The 21,568-nt window shown below is 37.3% G+C and overlaps 1 protein-coding gene across 6 annotated transcripts; it reads left to right on the top strand.

Annotated features, from left to right (window-relative positions):
- Positions 1-799: 799 nt before the first annotated feature.
- Positions 800-8,335, top strand: LOC149530373 (uncharacterized). 6 transcript variants are annotated; one of them, XM_089810119.1, is made up of 3 exons: positions 800-953; positions 1,065-1,676; positions 7,840-8,335. In XM_089810119.1, exon 2 carries the CDS (start codon positions 1,127-1,129, stop codon positions 1,670-1,672), a length of 546 nt encoding a protein of 181 aa, XP_089666245.1. In that variant the 5' UTR covers positions 800-953; positions 1,065-1,126; the 3' UTR covers positions 1,673-1,676; positions 7,840-8,335. The 6 variants fall into 6 exon arrangements, with proteins under 6 accessions (XP_089666245.1, XP_089666247.1, XP_089666246.1 ...); XM_089810121.1 differs by lacking the exon at positions 7,840-8,335 and adding an exon at positions 3,721-4,070; XM_089810120.1 differs by lacking the exon at positions 7,840-8,335 and adding an exon at positions 2,918-3,319.
- The last annotated feature ends 13,233 nt before the right edge of the window (positions 8,336-21,568 follow it).

Raw genomic sequence — 21,568 nt, 5'->3', positions numbered from 1 at the left:
TTTCCACCAAGGGTAGGATGAGTGAATTCTAAGCTTGTGTAACAAATTGGGAGGAACCACACAAATTGGGAGGAACTGCAGAAGCTAGAAGATCAATTATCTGTCGATCTCGACGGATAAGCCTATACTGCACCTGTAGATCCTCCCATGAGTGAAGGCTCATAGTAACCCTGGAGAATAAATCTTTGGGTGTTTTAATACCCCTACGAAATAAACACAAAGCGTTGGCTCCTTGAATCTTAACTAAAGACACACCTTGAGTGGCAAACAAGGGCGACCACCAGAGGTTTTGTTGGTTCATGGAGAGCCCATCTCTGAATTCATTACCAACCTAGTGAAACCAAGGTTTGATGGCTTCCCAGGGTTTCGAAATGCTCTTAGCAACAAAAGTGCCTTGGTTTTGAACAGGTTCAAAAGTCACAAGAAGGATTTCAAAACCAATCCCCTTCCAGACCGGACAGTTAACTGAAAATTTTATAAATTTAATAATTTTTTCTAACTACTTATACTACATATGTATTCTATTAACTATAACTATTAGTAGCAATTATTTTATGAAAATAAACATCCTTCTTCCACAACTTTAAATTTTCTAATTTCCAATTTTAACTAAACTTTAGAAAGAAAATCAGACGGTTATGTAATTATTTAAAAGCACAAGCCAGCTAACAAATCAAAATCCTATACGAGTCTTTGAAACTAAAATAAAATTTATTTATCGAATCAATAAATCAACCAATTAACTAATAAACAGCTGTCATCGATACTTTCCCCTGCATTTTAATGGACGAAGTGTCTAAATTTAAAACTGAACGTTACATTGCTTTTTTTAGCGTCAAACGGCTCTCCAGGGAAAAAAACTCAAACGGGACCTTTTCGGTTTCAATCCACACCCTCAAAATCATTTTAAGACCAAACCCTTCACTTCTAAATCATGATCCCGATTGCTGCAGGTAGATGCTGTTCAAATGAGCAACACAGAAAGCTCATTGAAGATTTTTATCCATATCAGAGTGAAATTATTTTGAATTCCGTTGTTATGTTCTGATAAAAATTCTTTACAGGTATTACAGTCAAATTGTTTACTGGTTTCAGCAGAAGGCTACAGAGATAAGGGTCTCTGGGAATGGAGATGACCGGGAAGTCCTGCGGAATCAGAATAGTTGAAAACGAGAGCAAAAGTGTGGATGAAGTGGCCACGGTGCCTGTAGAAGTGGATATGGGTATACAAATAACCTGCCCACATTCTCAATCTCCAATTCCGAGTGGCTCACATTCGAACCATAATGAAGAACCCAAAACACCCGAACTGATGGTTTTAAAGGGCAGCAACATCTGTGATGAGTTTAATTATATGGCTGCTTCTGAATCTATAGGAGCTCTGGCTCCTTCAAAGAGCACATCCAGACACAGGTCTGACACTCCTGAAATAGAGAGGAGGAGCTCTGTAAAGAGAAGATTGGTATTTCCTGACATGGACACAAGCTCAGTTGCTAACCCTATTTTGCCCCAAAAAAGCCCTAAGTTTTCTGGTCCAAGTCTCGGGGGTATACCTCGTCCTGGTATCTTCTTTTCAGGGAATAAGAAAACGGACGAGAATAACCCCTCCCGTGTTGGCGATAAAAGGAAGAAACCCTCCCCTGTTGGTGATCTAAGAAAGTGGCTTCGATAAACAGGTAACGCCCATTAGGGCTTACGAACCAATTTTATCGTTGTTTCAGGTTAAAGTATTCGGCTTTGACCATGTATTTATGTTCTGTACTTCTATAAAAATGCCCAAAAAACATTTAGCCCCTTTGGTAGACATTTTTGAATCATCTCAGGATACAAATTTGAAGTACTGCCATCATCTCTGGATAATTTTTTTCAGGTTTTTGTTCTTCGCAGATTGCTGGGTCATATTTTGAGTAGAAGATTGTTAAATTTATCTTATAATGACATTGAATTTGTACAGTGGATATGGAAAGTTAGAACTAAAACACCGTGACTACTTAAATGGTAAAACGGCAGGGCAATTATAAAAAATGATCCTTTCTCAAAAAATTGCTTCATGGCCATAGCTATGTGTCAAACTTAACTTGGCTATGGGCATATTTGTTGTGGTCATTGAAAATGCCAAATTCGTTGTGGAGGACCATTTCCATTTTTATGGCTTTTGGGAATTTTTTTTACGCCATTTTGTTAGCCTGTCCAAATTCTAATCTGAATGCATACACACTTTTATTACTGTGATCATTTAGTTCAGTCTTTCGTATCATTGTCTATCTTTATTTATATATTTTGTCAAAGATAGTCTTGTTCTTTCATATTACTGTATATCATTATTAATATATTTCGTCTATTGATACATCTTTAGTTTTTAATTGGAAAAGTCGTGAAGTTTTGAGTCGCGCGATATAACCACCGACGAAGTGGGAGCACGTGCGTATGGTGCTTTTAAAATCAAAACCAGTTATATGTCCTTCCTTGAGCAGATCGAGCAGATCATCCTTATCCGAGTAAGTCTTTCGTGGAATAAAAGCCTTCAAACCCTCATTTAGACAACTTCGAGGCTTTCAACACAAAAACCAGTCGACGTCTCAATGCATTCAATCATAAATACAGAACTAGTCGACGTCATTTTGTTAACTCTCCATCTACGATTGAATCCTTATTGTCCATCTTATATATCGTTGAATCCTAATCGTACATCCACATCCTTAAATCATTATAAATGAAGACCAATCCCTTCCCTTCAGAACATGATCCCATATGTGCAGGTAGAGATGCTTTTAAAATGACCAACACATAAAAGTTAATTAAGAGTTTGACCTGAATTTGAGGAATCAGTCTTCAACATCATTTAAAATTCTTATGCTATAAGCTGATCAGAATTCATTACAGATATTATAATCAAATTGTATATTGGTTTCATCAGAAGGCTACAGTGGATGGAGATGGCTGAAATGCCCTTCAAAAGAAAAATAGTTGAAAAGGGCAGCAAAAGTGTGTGTGAAGTGGTCATCGAGGTCATAGTTTGCAAACTCTGCAATTACCCTCGGAGTTGCTGTGTACCTTCCAATTTTTTGGCTGGGTGAGTTTTCACAAGTTTAACTCTTGTGTTTTTATAGGCATAAAATTACACAAGTAATGGGTATCAATAACATAGCTGAAGCCTTAGCTTTGCTCTTTGGTTTGGAACTTGCAAAATCACTGTCTATATCTAGGTTGTATGTGGAAGGGGACTCGGCCATTGTTGTTAATGCATGTATTAAACGTTATGCATATAACTGGTCCATTCAGTATATAATGCACCATGTCTGGTGCCTTGTTTTTTCAATCTCTGAATGTTACATTATGCATACTTATAGAGAAGACAATATTTAAGCTAATTGTCTGACCAATCTAGGTAGTGATGGGGTTATTATAAATTCCTTACTTTCTCCACTTAATCTTCTTGTCTTCCCTGATTTGGTTAATATTATCACAAAAGAACATCTTTAGAACCTTTCTAGCTGGGGTCTTCATTTTAGTTCCTCTTTATGCTTATTTTGGCGACTGCTAGTATCAAAGGATTTCACAGAAAAATTGTTTGGATTTCTCTTTGGTTACATATGTTTATTGTTTTATGGATCTCACCTGTTCTGTTGAGATTTCATAGACAGTTCAGGGACGTAGTGGGCTTGTATTTGCATTGGATGATCTTCTTTGTATCATCGTGATGTCATTGTTGTATCACAGATGAAGAACACTGATGGTGATTTTTGGGCTCTACTTTGTGGCATTTACTCTTGCACCAGTTAGTGACTGGTTTTACTTTTTTCTTCATATGAGCTCTGGGCTTTTGAGCAATCATAATGTAATCAACATGTACTCTTTTTAATGCTGTCATTGTTCTATGGGTCGGGTTTTAGACATGGTTTTAGGATCTTTTTTATCAGCGCTCTCCTCTTGGAGCATTGATTTAACGGTTTTTGGGATTTAGATTTGGGGCTCACAGTGTTTACCGCTCTATCAGAATGTAGTATTTTTTCTTCTACATTCCTTTTTTGTATGAGGCAATGACCGGAATTTTTCTTCATTAGTTCTTTTCTCTGGGAGCACTTTGTGAACCAGTTTTTATTTTATATATATTTATATATAAAGTTTCACTGAAAAAAAAAAAAAATGACACAAATAATCGACTTAGATAAAATGCTCATTAAAACACATTTCGCGCATGTTAGTTTTGCTATTATACCACATACTTTCTCTCTCAAGATGCCAATTTTTAATTTTCTGTTATTATATATTGAAAAAACTAATATGTTTCTTTCAGAGATTTTAATATTTAGTGCTTTCTAAATTATTGCATTTTTGCTAAGTTGAAAAATTTGTGGAATACTCTCCAAATCCAAATCTGCAACTATGATCACGATTGTAGAAGTGAATATAGGTATACGAAAACCCTGCTTCCGTTCCCAGTCTCCAGTTCCCTGTGACCGAGATCAACATTACCCAGGTATGGCATACCCTCATCATTCCCTTCAAAAGATCTCTGAGCCTGCTCTTCGTTGGACATGTGGCAGACATTTGAATTTTGAACTACTTTGGAGAATTTCAAAGTCAATAGCTGGGTTCAAAGGTCAGCGGCATCTTTGATGAGTTTGCAAAAGCCACAGCTCTTTCAAAGAGCACATCCAGACAGAGGCCCGCAACTTCTGAAAAGGAGCAAAGGAATTCTATAAGAGAAGATTGGATTTTCTGCTGTGGATACAAGTTCTGTCACTAGCCCTACTATGCACCTAAAGGGCCCTAGCTTATTGGGTTCAAGTGTCGGGGACATTCTTTGTTTCTTAGGACTGAGAGATTACGTATTGCCTTTCCAGGGAGCAACAACAGGGACGAGATTTGTTAAAACTAAAAGACAAATTGTAGACCACAAAACAGAAGAAAAGAGAACATGGTTCGTCGATTTGGCTACATCTATCACAGAGCAGAGTGTTTATCTTAGTCAGTCATTGCGGCATATATATACAGTAGTCTTCAACAAAAAACAAAGAGACAAAGATCAGAAGATGAAAAGAACAGTAATAATAAGGGAAGAAGAAATTACTTCACATCTAACAATCTCCCTCTTGAAATTCGACTCATGCTACAACCTAACGTCTGATCAACCTCCCACTTAAATTCTAGAATTTAAAATTCTGCAGACTCCAGCCCAATTCCAGCGAAGTGGGAGTCCAACCAGGCTCTGTTTTTATTCTCTCTCCAACGACCTTTATTTTTAAAAGCTAAGGGCCCTGTACCTTCCAGCCTCTCAGACACTCCCAAGACAACAATCTTCCAGTATCATCGCCTCCAAGGCTCACAATAACGGACCATTTGCCTTAATAAGCTAAGTTATTCCATCTGAACTTCTCTTTGAAGAGATTCTTCCTCTGGTTCTAGGAAAATCCCAATTTGTAGCAGAACTCTGCGCCCGGTGCTGGGGTGGCTTTAACACATAGTAAAATACATATGATACCATTACTCCAGACATCAGATTCCGACCCAGATTCGCATTTAAAAACTTATTGTTTTCTGGTGTAACCAAACTTCCCCACTTGCAGGCAATTTTTTTTTTCTTCTAATAGGCTTCTTGCCTTGGGGCTATTATCACTCCCAGATTTTAAACCCTCTAATACGAGTTGTTAAATTTAAAAGACAAAATAGAAACCACAAAACATTAAAAAGCTAAGAGAGAAGATTTAACGTGCTTCGCCAATTTGATTACATTCATCAGAAAGCAGAACACTAATCTTATTCATTCATTGTAGCTTGCTTACATAGGGCTTTGCCTATATATATATATAGACACGCAATAGTCTTTTAACAGAAAACAAAGAGACAGATTAGAAGATAAGAAAACAGAGACTTCACATCCAACAAGATTAAACCCTCCTCTACTGATAAACTAAGGATGTTGCTAAGATAAACAAGGAAGGCCCACTAGGACTTACAGCATTGTTGTTGCTGTTTCAGGTTAATGTATAAGCGTTTAGCATCTATCTATGCCCTACAATTCTATATAACTGCTTAAAATATATTTAGCACCTTTTGCAAGGCAAAATGTTTTGTCATTTTGTCATCAAATTGGAGGAGTTTAAATGTACCGACCATTAGATGAATAGGCAATGCCCATTAGGGCTTACACCATTATTTTTGTTTCAGGCAAACGTATTAGGTGCCGAGCATTAATCTACGGCTTGCAATTCTAGTGAAATGCCCAACAAAAATTAGCACCTTTTGCAAGGCAACACTTTTTGAGTAATTTTAGGAAGTAAATTAGTGGAGTTAGGAGATACCAATCATTAAATAAATGATTACCGCCCATTAGGGTTTACACCATTATTTTTGTTTCAGGCTAACGGAGTAGGTGCCGAGCATTGATCTATTCTAGTGAAACGCCCAACAAAAGTTAGCACTTTTGCAAGGCAAAACTTTTTGAGTAATTTTTAGGAAGCAAATCAGTGGAGTCAGGAGGTACCAATCATTAAATGAATGATCAATGCCCATTAGGGCTTTGTCTCGGTTGTTGTTTCAGGTTAAAGTTTTTTATTTTTCTTGTTTTATTTTGGATATAAATGCTTAGGTGAAAATTTATTGTGCTTTTAAAAAATCTGGGCCTCAGTTTGTTCTTTCTTGGTAAATTTCTATAAACAATTTGTTTGTTATTTTTTTTTTTGTTCATGGTGTTTCAGAAGGGTTATTAAATCCCAAATTTTGCAGTCATTAAAAATTTCGGATAAAATATTCAGTCTCTTCTGCTTTCTTTGGGAGGGATTTCTCTAGCAGTTCCTTAAATTTTGAACTTTGGAAAAAGATTGCGATGTAACTTTTCAGTGTATGTTGATTGACATTTACATCTGTCCTGAAGCTACATAACATTTTTCCACCTCCGTACATAAATCTTTATTAGAGTTCCTTGGCACAAAATGGGTGAGCAAACACAAACATGCTCCCATTATCATGAAATGCAATTCAATACTAAATCCACGCGAAGCATTCAAACAAATAGATGATAGATACAAGTTGAGATTTGTATGGATCCAGTGTTGACTACTAAGATCAGATTAATATAATTATAATATAATACAATATCAGTTATACTAAAATAGAAAACAAACCCTAAAAGAATACCTGTTGCATTTCTTACAACGCAGGTTTTCAAGACATTCCGCCTGCTGATATCCTATTTAACAGATGGTCAACTAGGCTGCAGGTTCTGCCTTCTATGGTAGCAAGGTCTCTTATCAGTCCATGTATGGTTTGAAAATAGCGAGTTCTCTTATCAGTCCATGTATGGTTTGAAAATAGCAAGTTCTCTTATCAGTCCACGTACCGCTACTTTCACCTCAACATTAGAATATTTTTAATAGCGCTTATAAATAATGGCAGATGGCGTTAACGTATCTCCTCCCTTGAAGAGAAGATCTCAAACCCAGTTTTCGAAATAAAGCTCATCTTAAGGACATGATAAAAGTAGAAGATAAATTTCAAAGAAAGTGTTCTCCTGTGTATGTGTTTGGGCACTGAAATAAAGAGATCAACCAAAAGTAACTATCTATGGCAAAGTATTATGCACAGGAAATGCATATATACAAGTCAATATATTTAATTTTAAACAAACACTGTGTATTCTTCTATTGAAAACCAATGACCTAAATTCAGAAAGGAACCAAGTGATTATTTGTGGTCATGATCAATCCCCAGAGAAAGGCACAATATTTGTAGATTAAACCCATAAATTTTTGACATATTATGTATTTTTATACCCAAACTCCTTTGTGGGCGCTGTGTTCAAATAACAAATTTATAAAAAAATAGTGGGTTTTGTAGGAACTACACATGCCTAGAAGCATTGGAGCTATAGCAGCTGGGATTGAGAGCCAGAGTGGAGGAGAGGGCTATACCCTTGGGGATAGCATTATTTCTTCTCTAAAATCCATATAACAGAAGTAATCAACAGAGAAGAAGGAAAAAAAAAGAACTGACTGGGAAATATCATTGGCAAAATGGAGGGTATAAATAGAAAGGGAGATACATACCTAAAAATACAAATACTGTTGTCAGCAATTGTTTGCTTGTTCTGTAATGAGTTTGAAGGATATGTGACACTGCTGAACATCCTTCTATGCCGGGGAATGTAACATAAATACGTTCAACTTGTTCACATACATCATTTTCTATTGTGGGTAGTCTCTATGAACAAGGTAAATGTGTTGAGCTTATCACAATCTATGAGTACAACATAGATGCACTACAATCACATGTATCCTTCCCTTTGCAGCCACCATTGTTGTTCAATATTTAATCTGCCCATCCTTATCCACAACTCCATTGTATTTTCTTCACAACCCTAAATCTCTTCTCCTCTCTACTTGTTAGTTCATGTTTTCCAGAGTTGCCATTTTTATTCTTTATTTTTGGTTCACTCTTGTTTTCAAGTGTTTTTGGTTTGAACCATTGGTTCTGTCAAGAGTCAAATGCAAAATGAAGTATAATGACATTTTCGTCTCTATCCAACCTCATTCTTTCGGTTAATCTTTTCCTCAAGCTAATTGTTGACCAAGTCCTTCTATTAGTAAACCTTGATTGAGAGTAATTTATTCCAAAGCACCATCTTATTAAAGTTCGAAAGTTTCTTGGTCTAAGATGTGAGTTTCCTCGTACTCCTTGAACCCTTTGTACCCCTTGTACCAAGTTCGGAGAACACTAAGCCACATTGAATCCTTTGTACCAAATGAACTAGTTCACAAGTTCAATGCTTCGTTCGTTTCTCAAAGCAATATTCTTTGGTGGGCCCAATTAACATGCCACGTATTCACGTGGTGTATAGGACACGCAACAACTGGATGCCTCGTCACGTATGACACAATGGAGGGTGATATCATTATCTAAAGGTGAGTACAAGCAATTAATGGTTGAAGTAAGGTCATCATCAATGATCGCTCCAAAACTTTGATTTAGAGGTGTGGAAATAAAGATTTGGCACATGTAAAGAGGAGTAATTATTTGAAGTACCTATTTCCCGGCTTAATGTTAGTACCTAATTTGTCTCGCCACTTTTTCTTTGCGGGATGCCAAAATTATTTCAGTCGTTTGCATAATTAATGATCATTTCCTCTTTTTCGAGATGCATCCAAAGAAAGTATTCTCCTTTAAAAAGAGGACATTAAGTTTCTTTTCTTGTTCAAGATAATCAGTCGCAGGAAAATCAGAGAAAGCAAGCCTTCTTCAATAGTTGTAATGGTCGTTGCTCTTCAGGTAATCCTTCTGTCTTCTGGTTATTTTTCTCCCACTTGTTGAGCAAAGCTTATTTGTGGTTGTTTCTTTGCTTTCGAATTCAAGTAAAGCCCCTAAATCATGAAGTTTACACTGCATCTGTTTGGGAATACTCGTAGGTTACAATGTAGGTACCCTATAATAGTTGATACAGACTTATTAGGAGTTGATTTGGTAAGTGTTCAAAAAGATTGTGTGAGAGACTAGTGAAACCTTTTTCTACTAAAGTGTTGGACACTAACCTCCTCATGGCCTCCACTTTCCCACCAACTTATCCTTGCCCAGAATTGATTCAAGAGTGCATTCATATGTATAATGTGTCTAAAGGGAATATATTAAAGAAGGATGGAAGTGTTTTGCTGAATGTTCTTGATTAAGGAAAACAGGTTTTGAAGGGTGCTTGAAACCCTTTACACAGTTTTAGATATTCAATGAGCACAAAAATACAACTAACCAAAGAGGAACAGGTCTACCCCCAAAAAGGGATGACTGTGGTGACAGAGAAGCCTGTCTCCGGCCAAAACAAAATAACCAGATAGGAAGCAAACATCCGAAGTAAGGATCTGCCTCCAAAAAAACTAGGCACAACAAGGGAGCTCAAGATACTCCCTTTGATTTAGAGCCTCCCTTGCTTGACTGGAGATACATATCAAAAGGTGGAGCAGAGGGCTTAGTCTTCTTTCTTTTTATCGCAGTTCATCCATCCTCCACCTTAGCTACCTCACTAATCCAATCCCTAGAAGAAACAAAAGAGTGGAAGCCATGGGGAACCAGAGCAACAATAAACTCCCCAGGAGAAACCATGGAAGGCTGGCCTCCCACAGGATCAAGAAGATCAGTCGAGACAGGGGTAGGGCCAAGGGCCAGACTCGAAGACCTGCCATCCACAACAACCACTAGCATCGAAATAGCATGAGGAGAGGGCCTGACATCCCCAGCCACCACGGGCTCTGGTGTGCCAACTGGATGGGGCGAAACTGAAACATCCTCAGCCTTTGAGGAAACATCTGAAGACACATTTGAGGGCTTAAGCACCATGTAGTGCTTAGGGGAGACTCTAGACCACTAGGAGGGTGGGTGCCTTGATTTAGTCTTCTCAACAACACAACGAGCAGCAATGTGACTTGTCTTATGACATTTTTTGCAGCGGAAAGGATACCTTCGTAATCCAACATTTGAGTCTAGGAGCCTCACAGAGAGGCCAAACAAATCTTTTCTGGAAGGTCCTTGGAGACGTACATCTCAACAAGAATTCAAGCACATGTTGAGTGGAGAACATTGGAAGTGGCTGAGTTGACATATAAAAAGTCTCTGATGGTTTCCAAAACAGAATCTATCTAGAGATGCATCAGGAGGTTTGGAAGCCGGACCTAGATAGGAACCTTATTAAAGGATTTAGTGAGAAGATCAAAATCCATATGCCACGGTTTGGCCATAAGAGGGTATTTGTCTTGCCATGAAAAACTAGTATGACACAAAATGGTTTTCCTGTCCTTAGCACTTCCAAACTTAACAATAAAAAATCCTCTAGCATTTGGGAAAATCTGAACACCATGGTCCAAAATAGGTTCCCAATGCTTGGAGATCAGCTAGAGAGGGCCAAACACCTCGAAAATGGAAAATAACAACAAGGGAAGAGAACTCCTCTGCCGTATTAAGAATATCATGAACAATTTCATTATCTAAAAGGACCTTGACAGGTTTGGATACACTTACAAGAACAGACTCACGAGGACGAGAAGGCCCAGAACCAGCTCGAGCAACACCATGAAGACTTGCTTCAAAGGCTGCCACGTCGGCATAAGAGACATCGCTACCCCTAGAAGGCGCAGGAGAAGCCTTCCCAGAACCATCACCACTAGGAAGAGTCGCCAAGGGAGAGTCGGCAGGAGGCAGGCATCTCCTACCATCTCTTGAGACCGACCCAGTAGGCGATGCACTAGTCTTGAACGGGGGCAGGAGAGGGCACCCAACAAAAACGACAGAAATTTGAAAATCAGGTGTTGCGTGCCCAAATGCGTAAGGGCCAGAAGCAACGGAAAGAGACATTGCACATAACAAGTGTGTTTTGTTGAATGTTAATAGGGAGACTGTATTCAGATTATTTCACCTAGCAGAACAACAATATGCTGACCTTACCCTTGCCTTGTCCGCGGCTAGATTTTCTGAAAAAGCAAGTGATTATAGGAACACCATATCAAAAAGCTAGACCAAGTCTTTCTATAAAGGTGGTTCTGGGTTACCCAAAACCTTGAAGAGAAGCTTAATGACCACTCAAGTCCAAGATATAATGGTTCTATTGAATAGAATTTGTGGGTCTCCTGATGTCTCTGTTTTTGAAGAATGGATGTACTTTTATATTCAAATTGTGTTTAAAGGCTCACAATTTCTAGACTGGGCGAAATTAATAGCTAACTCTCTCAGAGATCAGTTGAAAGGTGCTTTAAATCTAAAAAAGGGCTTTTTCATGTCATCTTATTTGATGTACATGCTAGCCACTACTCAGGATTTGCAACATTTGCCACATGAACCCTGGATCGAGAATATCAATATATATAATTATTGTCCCTCGTTGCACAAAGATAAAGTCTTGAAAGATTTTAGAAAGGTCCATGATGTCTTTTCTAGAAAGTTGTGTTTTGATATGAAAAGCTCCTTACACCACAGATTGTCACCCGAGTCTCAAAGGCTCATTCAATCTTTTGGTAGCCTATGCATCCAATTCCGAAAGTTTACTTATTTAAGAGTAGTAGGTTTTGATGAAGAAACTATATGTCTTCCCAGATTTTCCCTTGATTGTTTTGTCCTAGCAGAAGTAGTTCGACAATTAGTTGTTGTAATAAACAAATTCTCAGCGGAAGAGGCCTGTGATATCATTTTCCCACTTAAGCTAGGCAAATTGACATGCGGAAGCATGGAAGATGCAACGTGTATAAATTCTGACTTGGTTAAATTTGGTTTTGGCTCCTATTAGGCTAGGCCATATTTTGACAACAAAAGAATTATCCATAGCTAATTTGACACTCATGCGAGGATTGTACATGGAGTCTCAAAGGCTCATTCAATCTTTTGGTAGCCTATGCATCCAATTCCGAAAGTTTACTTATTTAAGAGTAGTAGGTTTTGATGAAGAAACTATATGTCTTCCCAGATTTTCCCTTGATTGTTTTGTCCTAGCAGAAGTAGTTCGACAATTAGTTGTTGTAATAAACAAATTCTCAGCGGAAGAGGCCTGTGATATCATTTTCCCACTTAAGCTAGGCAAATTGACATGCGGAAGCATGGAAGATGCAACGTGTATAAATTCTGACTTGGTTAAATTTGGTTTTGGCTCCTATTAGGCTAGGCCATATTTTGACAACAAAAGAATTATCCATAGCTAATTTGACACTCATGCGAGGATTGTACATGTCCCCAATGTGGAAGATTTTTGGGAAGAGTGTATAGATGAGTTAGAGGTGAAAAGAAGGGGGTTATCCAAGTTCACCATTACACAAATTCATCTTTTTCAATTGAATTTGCGTGTAGATATTATAGACAGAGGAAGACAGAACAAACATCCCAACTCCCCAAGAAATTGAACCAGTAAATTTTGCTATGGATTGGAATTCTAAAGAAGAAGATAATATTCTTGAAAGAACAACAAATGTGATTGAAAAGACAAAGTCTTGGTTGAGAATGAAAAAGGATACACGTGCTAATGACTAGGTTGACCCTGTTATTAATGTTGGTCTTACAATTGTAGGTAGCAGAAGGTCATCAAGGATCTCTGAGAAGAAGATTTATAATCCCTCTTTTGTGCAGAAAGCTCATTCTGACAAGAAAACTAAAATGTTGGTACCAGTCATACTTCACCAGGTAATTCAGGTGATGGCGAACCGGATAAAGACCTAGGTGATGAGCTCATTGATAACAGCCAGAGAGTCCAAATGATTGTGGGTTCATCCCCTCTGAGGATGCAGGCTGTATGCACTTTGGAAAAGGGTACTGAATTGCAATGGGAGGTCACCACTCCTAACTAGCTTGTGGCTTCAGTGAATAGGAAGAGGAGTTTGGTTTCAGTTTCTTTCCTAGTTGATGACATCGTGAGCAAATATACCAACAAGGCTCCCAAGCCTAGGATAACTAAAAGCACAGCCAGGATAACCTTTGATAGTGAGACGGGGAGAAGTATAGCTGAGGTAGCCACCTACAACCAAAAAGGAGCTGATAAATTGGACCTGAGCAACTTTGAAATTGCATGCACAGATTTGGGGGTGATGAATAGCGAAATGAAAGAAAATTGGGTAGAAACGTCTACAAAGCAAATTGTGCTACAGTCGCAGAAAAATGGGATTGAAAAGAAAAAGTTGAAAGCTGAGAATAATGCAATGGCTAAGTATATAAATTCGTTGAAAGGTAAGAGTTTAGTTCCTAGTAATCAATCACAACTTGCCTTTGATTCCAGTGCTCCAGAAAATCAACAATTGTTAGAAGGTTTAAAGAAAGGAAAAATGATGATATCTACAGTGTTCAGTTGGATCAACCTGATAACAAACCAAGCCACTAAACTCATGCAGAACTTGCCTGAAGTTGTTTCTCTGGTCGGAATCGCACTTGATGAATCTCGTATTCAGGTCGAAACTTGGAAAACAAAAGTCGAGAAATTCTTAGCCATGGTGACCCAATTGGTGGAAGTGGAAGATTTTGGACAAGAAAAGTTTCTCTAGGAGAACCCGTTACAACATGTGGATTCAGGACTAATTCAAGTTCTGAAGAAGAATATAGCTTGGAGGGTAACCAATTATAGTTCTGCGATCTTGAGGATGCAATCATGCGAAAAAGAATTCAAAACATTACTTGAACATGTAAGTAGGGACTTTCAATCCATCGGCACATTCCTGACATTACATCATTTGACTTCTCCAAGGTGATCAAAAGCGAAGTAATGTTAGGAATGTGCACTCTGTGACTCCCTACTTACCTAGATACCGTAAACAAGATGAAGCTGGACAAGGAGATCTGGAAGAATTGTCTGCAGAGCATCAAGAGCCCAAATAAAACTACCATGACCGAATTCATAAACGCATTCAGGACATGGAAGCTGGCACGTGGATAGGGTGATATTGAAGATGAGGAGGAAGAGGAACTGCTTGACCAATCAGCGAATGATTAATGTTTTCTTCTAAGATGGTTTGCGACCTAAGATGGCCTTCTACGCTAAGCATTTTCTTGTTATTCAGGATGGTATTGTTGTTTCATAAACGCATTCAGGACATGGAAGCTGGCACGTGGATAGGGTGATACTGAAGATGAGGAGGAAGAGGAACTGCTTGACCAATCAGCGAATGATTAATATTTTCTTCTAAGATGGTTTGCGACCTAAGATGGCCTTCTACGCTAAGCATTTTCTTGTTATTCAGGATGGTATTGTTGTTCGCCCTGCCTATCTTTAGCAGCGTTGGAATCATGCATTGCGGTTCTCTTTGGGCTCTTTTAGGGTTGGTTCTCATCGTCTCAGGGCTCAGACTGATCACCATATGGATCAGGCTGATCGATTATGCCAATTATGCACTCTGATGGAGGTTGAGACCGAGACTCACTTCATATTTTGTTGTCCTCATTACCATGAGATCAGAGGAGATTCTATTGCCTTTTTAGAGACTGTTCTTCTCTCTCAATGTTCTTCAGTTATATTGATCAACGGTGTTTAGTACTTTATCTTAAGGAAGCCACCCATCTTCGAAAGAATACCTTGCAGTCCTTTCATCAGAGACGGACTTCTGATCAGCTCATTACCACCTTTTTCTCTCCCTTGTCTCCTCCGCGGGTTTTGAAAAGGTCTTCCACTACTTCACATTCTAGATCTGTCAAACATTGTACCAGTCTCTACAGGCAACATTAGTCCTATAGGGGTTCTTCACGACATTCGAAGACTATGGATTGTCCACGGATGTACCTCTCTATTACGGATTTCTTTGTGACAATGAAGGACCCTTAGTCCTTACCTTGTCTTTCTTTCTTCTTGTTGCTTTGTTCCTTTTTAGTCATCGTTTGGTGCCTTTGCTTGGCTGGCTCTTCTATTTGTATGCTTAGCCCCATAAACCATTTTGGTTTTTCGTGGACATTAATAATTTTATCTTATCTTATCTTATCTAAATTGCTTTCAAGACTTTTTATTTGTGGTTTTTAAAAAGTTAAACTCTGGGTCTATGTACCCTTTATGTTGGTTTTCATAAGTACTTTTAACTTTGAGAATTGGGTTTTCAGGGAGATTCTTAGGCAGCTCTCTATTTAAGTTTGAAATTGAGTAGTGTTAGGGGTTGGCAGTTTTTGATGGTTATCATACTGTAACCACTTTATCTGAATTTTATAGCTATGCAAGTGTTTTAAGTTTTTATTATTGTATCTGAACAATATTGTTCTTTTTGAAAGGAAATGGTTGAATGTTTGAAGATGTTATGCTTTGAATTTACTCATTATTGGTTTACTATTGAATCAATATTGGATTTTTGAAATTCCTTTGATGCTGGATAATTCTTTTCATGTTAAATGTGTATCGATTTTTGTTTGTTTTTCAAGAGGTAATTGATAGAGAAACAGTGTGTTCTCTCCTTTGTATGTATTTGTGTTTATTTAATTGCTATTTATCAAAATTTCCCCCTATCGAAGAATAGATGGGAAGCCTTAATACTTTTAGGTTAAAAGTAATTCTCATATGAAAGGTAGTTGTGATTGAAGATCTAATAAGGAAGCTAAACCTTACCCAAATTCAGAGAGGAATTGAAGAAGTTGAAATTCATCAACTGTTGGAAAATTGTATTTGTCTTGTGGACTTGGGCATAGAAGTTTGCATTCATTTCTTTTTATTTAAAGACAAATCTATTCACCAACAGATTTTTGGTGACTCTGCTAGGGAGTCGATTGGAGAAGACCTACTATTCTACCAATTAAGAAGTTGATATTATGCTCCAGTATGGTACTCCGTCATTATGATATCTTGCCTTTTCTACAACCCAATCTTGGCTTTAATGAAACTCAAGAAGATATCATATTCGATTTGAATGTTGTAGCTCGGAGAGAAATGACAAACAATCAATGATACCTTCAAGTGGCTAGAACCCTTGAAAGAGAAGAAGAAATTGGTGAACAACTAAGAGGAGTTTCTGTGATTCAAGAAGCTGCAATAGTAGATAGATTGGCTCAAGAGCTAGTGCGAAATTGAATAAAGAAGCCAAGAAAGCTAGCTGAAAAGAGATTCACAAGAGCTAATAGAGAAAGAGGTCTTACTGATGATGACTTTGAAGCTCTAAAATTAATTGATTTTAAACCTGATCACACTCACAAAAGGAAAAAGAAAGTACGATCAGTTAGTAGACCTATTTCCCCGCCACCATCACAACCTTCCTGGTCTTTACAAGCTCTTTGATATTCTTGATACTGTTATCTCTTCTGTTTTGAACATCCAACCTCTAAATATTGTCCTCCTAGCTATGGCTTTCTGGGGTCAACAATATGGACCTCTCCAACTTGGAGTGAACCTTGGGGCCATGCCCAATGGTGCTAAAGATCTCTTACCCAAATTTAGTGGAGATGGAAAAGTTCTGGTCAAGGATCATCTAAAATCTTTCAAAGTGGCTCGCGGAATTGCAGATGTCTCTACTGAAGATGTTGCAGTTTGACTCTTTGTTTAAATGTTTACTGATGATGCTGCCAAATGGTTTAACCACCTTCCTCATGCTTCTATAACCAATTGGGATACCATGACACGTGCTTTTGAAGCACGTTTCAAAACCCCTAGTGATAGAATTTCTCTCCTTATCCAATTGTCTCAACTTAAGAAAGAAATGCATGAACCTATGAGAGAATTCGTAGCTAAATATAAAAAACTCCAAGAAAGGATTCTCGCAACCTCAACACCTAATGCTGAAAATTGAAAGGGTTTCTTCGTAGGAGCAATGCCTCCTGACATCTCTTTTCATATGAGAAGAAATGTATCGGTTGATTCGACTGCTGCCCAAAGATTAGCCATCGAACTGGAGGAAGATCTGATAATATCAGGGAAATGGAGAAGGGTTGTACAAACTTCAAATCCTCAAACTTTCACAAATACAGATCCCATGGTCTAGAGATTGGTTAATGATGTCATTACACTAAAAAGGCAACAAAGTAGACTTGGTATTTATCCAAACCAATACCAGAATCGATTTGGACGAAACACTTTCCCTGTGCAGCAAGGAAGAGGTGCTTATCAGTTGGCTGGTCCATAGAATAAGCTACAGATTGAAGCCTCTCCTAGTAAAGAGTTAATGTGCTCTTTTCATCTCACCATGGATCATGATGGTGAAACATGCATAGATTGGTTGAGGCATTTACAAATGAAAGAGACCGAAGGCCAAAATGGAATTGTTACTGAAGTGGAATCAAATTCGCTTAAAGCAACTCACACGCTTTCTTTCTAGAATATGAGTCTGATTGCAATAGAAATGGAGATGTTCTTTTAGCTACAAATGACCAATCATGCTCTATGTTAACCAGAGGATAGAGAGCGGCCAAATTTTCTCCCGGGACAAGCTTGAGTTCACAAGGTACGAAGACGAAAGAGTCATCTCAACCTATTAAAGACTCCTCCAAAGGTATGGAAAATGCTGCTCGTAGGAAAACTTTTGTAAATCCAAGTTCTTCTACTTCCTTTGATATATTTCAGTTTTGTAAATCTTCTACTGTTACTATATCTATTGCTGATTATTTAAAATGAAATCCTAAGGAATTAGATAGACTAGTGGAATTTATCAAAGGCGAATCATGCAATAATTCACAACTTAGTGTGGAAACCTCTAATTCTACTGAGACACCTATCCCAACCAATGAACATGTCCAAGAACAAGCTGCAAACCTTGAAAATCCGATGATCCTGGAGATAGATGGTCAAGACAGAAAACTTGATCCTTTTTATATCTCTCTGTTGCTAAATGTAAGGAAGCTCAGTAATTGCATCATAGACTCTAGTGCGTTCGATAATATAATGCCTTTTTCTGTCGCAAAAGCCCGAGGTTTCACTCTTACTAAGAAATATGGGAAATGTTACTCTATGGATGGTTAACAAGTACCTTTGATAGGTCAGGTGAAGGATGCACAAGCAGTCTTAGCATCATATATAGATAAAAGATTGAAACTGACCATTTTGGTGGCAGAGATACCAACAAGTTATGGGACGTTACTCAATAGAACTTTTTGCAGAGATATGGGTGGTTAAATAAAGATGGGTTGGTCTGAAGCAATTATTCCAATTGGAAGCAAGAAAGTTCGTTTAACCCGTGAAGAGGAAAATAAGAACACAGTTTTCCCTTCAGATGATCCAAAGTCTCATATTTTATATCAAGAATGCCAATTTGGTAATTACTTTATTCAATCTGAAGAAGAGGTAGACCAATTGGAAGAAGAAGAAACATGAAATATGGAGTTTGACGGAAGCTGCTCTAGCTTTGAGTCAGTAGCAGGTGTTGTCCTAATTTCTCCTAAAGGAGATATCTTGACACAATCTTTTAAATTGGATTTTCGTAATACTAACAATACTTCCAAGTATGAAGCTCTTCTTTTGGGATTGCATGAAGCAAGGCTAAAGGGAATAAAATCACTTGTGGTGAAAGGAGATGCTGAACTAATTGTAAAATAGGTTAGGGGTCTATACACTGTAAAAAATGAGTGTCTGAAGCAATACCAAAATATTGAATCTTTTGATGCGTTTAATATCAAAGCAATCTCTAGAAGCGAGAATAATAAGGGAGATTCCCTAGTAGTGTCAGACTCATTACTTCTTTCACACTCAGAGCTTGACTAGAAAAAATATAGGATTGAGATGGTCTATCATCCTAGTGTGCCAAATAATTATGCTGAGAGGCATATACAATGGGAGAAGCAAATCCCAACATGGGAATATTCCAAGGAATAATCCGTGTAAGGAAAAAAGATATGATGGGAGTTACAAAATAAATTTAATTTTAAAAGTCAATTTAAAATAGAAAATTCCATTTGGCATTCACAAAACAGTTTAGAAACAAATTAAGATGTGTAATGCCATTTGGCACTCATAATTTTTAACAAATAGAAATAGAAAAGAAATTTAATGGGAGTTATAAACGAAATTTATTTTTAATAAAATGTGTAATGCCATTTGGCAATCACAATTATTAACATATATAAAAAGAAAAGAAATTTAATGGGAGTTACAAACTAAATTTGTTTTTAAAAATCAATTTCAAAAAGAAAATGCCATTTGGCATTCACAAATACTATAAAAACTATATTTAAATATGTAATGCCATGTGACAATCATAACTATTAAGAAACAAAATAGAAAACAAATTTGATGAGTTATAATATCTTTTTTTATATCAATTTAAAATAGAAAATGTCTTTTGGCATTCAAGAAACTTTTAAAAAAGAAGATAAATTGTCAAATAAGATTCTCAAATATAAAATAGATAAAAATCAATATTAAATATGCCAAGTGGCATTTTTCTTTTTCAGATTTGATTTTTCAAATTTTTAAAATAATTTTTTGTTCAAGATTTTCTATTCTAGAAGCTAGAAAAGTGTATAAAATAAAAAATGAGATACATCTTATTTTTCTGAATTATAATTAGGATGTTTCTATATTTTCTTTATATTTTTCTATAAGAAATATCATTATACTTAGTTAGACAAGCAAATATAATAATATAGAAACAATTTAGTCTTCTAAGGTAGCATCTACCCAATTGACATGATTTACTTTATAATGATTTTATAATTAATTTAAAAATTGCGATACAATGCTTTTTTTTCTTTCTTTTGCCAATTGGAAAAATCAATCGAGTCAGCCAGTTAGCCATTGGTGTCTTCTAATGATAACTATTGCTTTCTTTTTATTATTAATCATAGTTAATGAGTTCTTTGAAAGTAATAGGAATACCATGAATGATAAATCTTAGAGAAAAATAATTCAATATGAAATATACAAAGCAATCATCACATTTTTGAATTTAATATTAATCTATAATCTATTGTATATATGTATTTTTAATTCTTTTTCAACTATAATTGTGTTGTACTTGTTGACTTAATATTTCAAATCACAACTTCTCCCTTAATTGAGACTTGAACTCTAACAATAAATGTTCATGTTCCAAATCACAATATTACCTTAAATAAATTGAAATTTACCCAATAAAATTGAGACTTGGCACTAATACTAAATTAAGTTGAATTTTAAATTTAATATAACTCCACTTGTAATCTTAATAAAATCTTAATCATTATTTATCTATTATACTAGATATTATAATTCATGTTTAATTAACTTTGATAGAGAGAGAAAGAGAAGGTACACAAGGGTGAGCAGAGAGACGTAGAGGGAGAGGGAGAGGGAGAGGGAGGGGGGGTAAGAGAGAGAGAGAGAGAGGATAGAGGGAGAATTGGGTAGAGGAATAGAGAGAAAAACCCATATAATGTTTCTAATAGAACAGGGAGTAGAAGGAAATATGGGTGGAGGAGCGCGCGTGCGTGCGTGCGTGCGTGTGTGTGTGTGTGTGTGTGAGAGAGAGAGAGAGAGAGAGAGAGAGAGAGAGAGAGAGGTGGGAGGGAGGGGGACATATCTAGAGAGAGACAAGGGACCCTATTATGTTTTCAATAGAGAGGTCTTAGTGATATGGTTAGAGAGAATTACGATGGTGAAATAAGGGGGGATAGATGGAGATATTGAGAGAGAGAGAGAGAGAGAGAGAGTAGGGAAGGGGTAAAAGAGAGAGGGAGAGAAAGGGAGATAGACATTAGAAAAAATGTCTAGAGAGAGGGATAATAGTGAAATAAAGGGGGAGAGTGAGAAGTTTATTAGAGGGAATAACAAGAGAGGGAGATTAAGGGGCATATCTAGAGAGAGACAAGGCACCCTATTATGTTTTCAATAGAGAGAAAGCTTAGAGATAAGGTTAGAGAGAGTGATCGCAATGGTGAAATAAGGCAAGAGAGAGAGAGGGGTGGGGGCGGTGGGCGGAAGGGGTTGAGAACAAAGGGAGGGATTGAGAGAGAGTCGGGAAGGGGTAAAAGAGAGGGATAGATAATAGTGAAATAATGGGGGAGAGAGAGGTTTATTAGAGGGCATAACTAGACAGAGAGAGAGGAAGGGGGGGTTGATTAGGGGTCATATATAGAGAGGTGAGGGAACGGGTAGGAGAGGAGGGGAGAGATTGAGAGAGTGGGAAAGGGGTAAAAGAGAGAGAAAGAAAGAGGGAGATAGATATTATACAACATATCTAGAGAGAGA

This window comes from Cupressus sempervirens, chromosome 11, assembly GCF_028749045.1.
Source record: "Cupressus sempervirens isolate cs-2001-9-10 chromosome 11, ASM2874904v1, whole genome shotgun sequence".
In the NCBI taxonomy this organism is placed as follows: domain Eukaryota; kingdom Viridiplantae; phylum Streptophyta; class Pinopsida; order Cupressales; family Cupressaceae; genus Cupressus; species Cupressus sempervirens.
The sequence above is the reverse complement of the archived record's forward strand: the minus strand, read 5'-3'. Positions and strand labels throughout refer to the sequence as shown.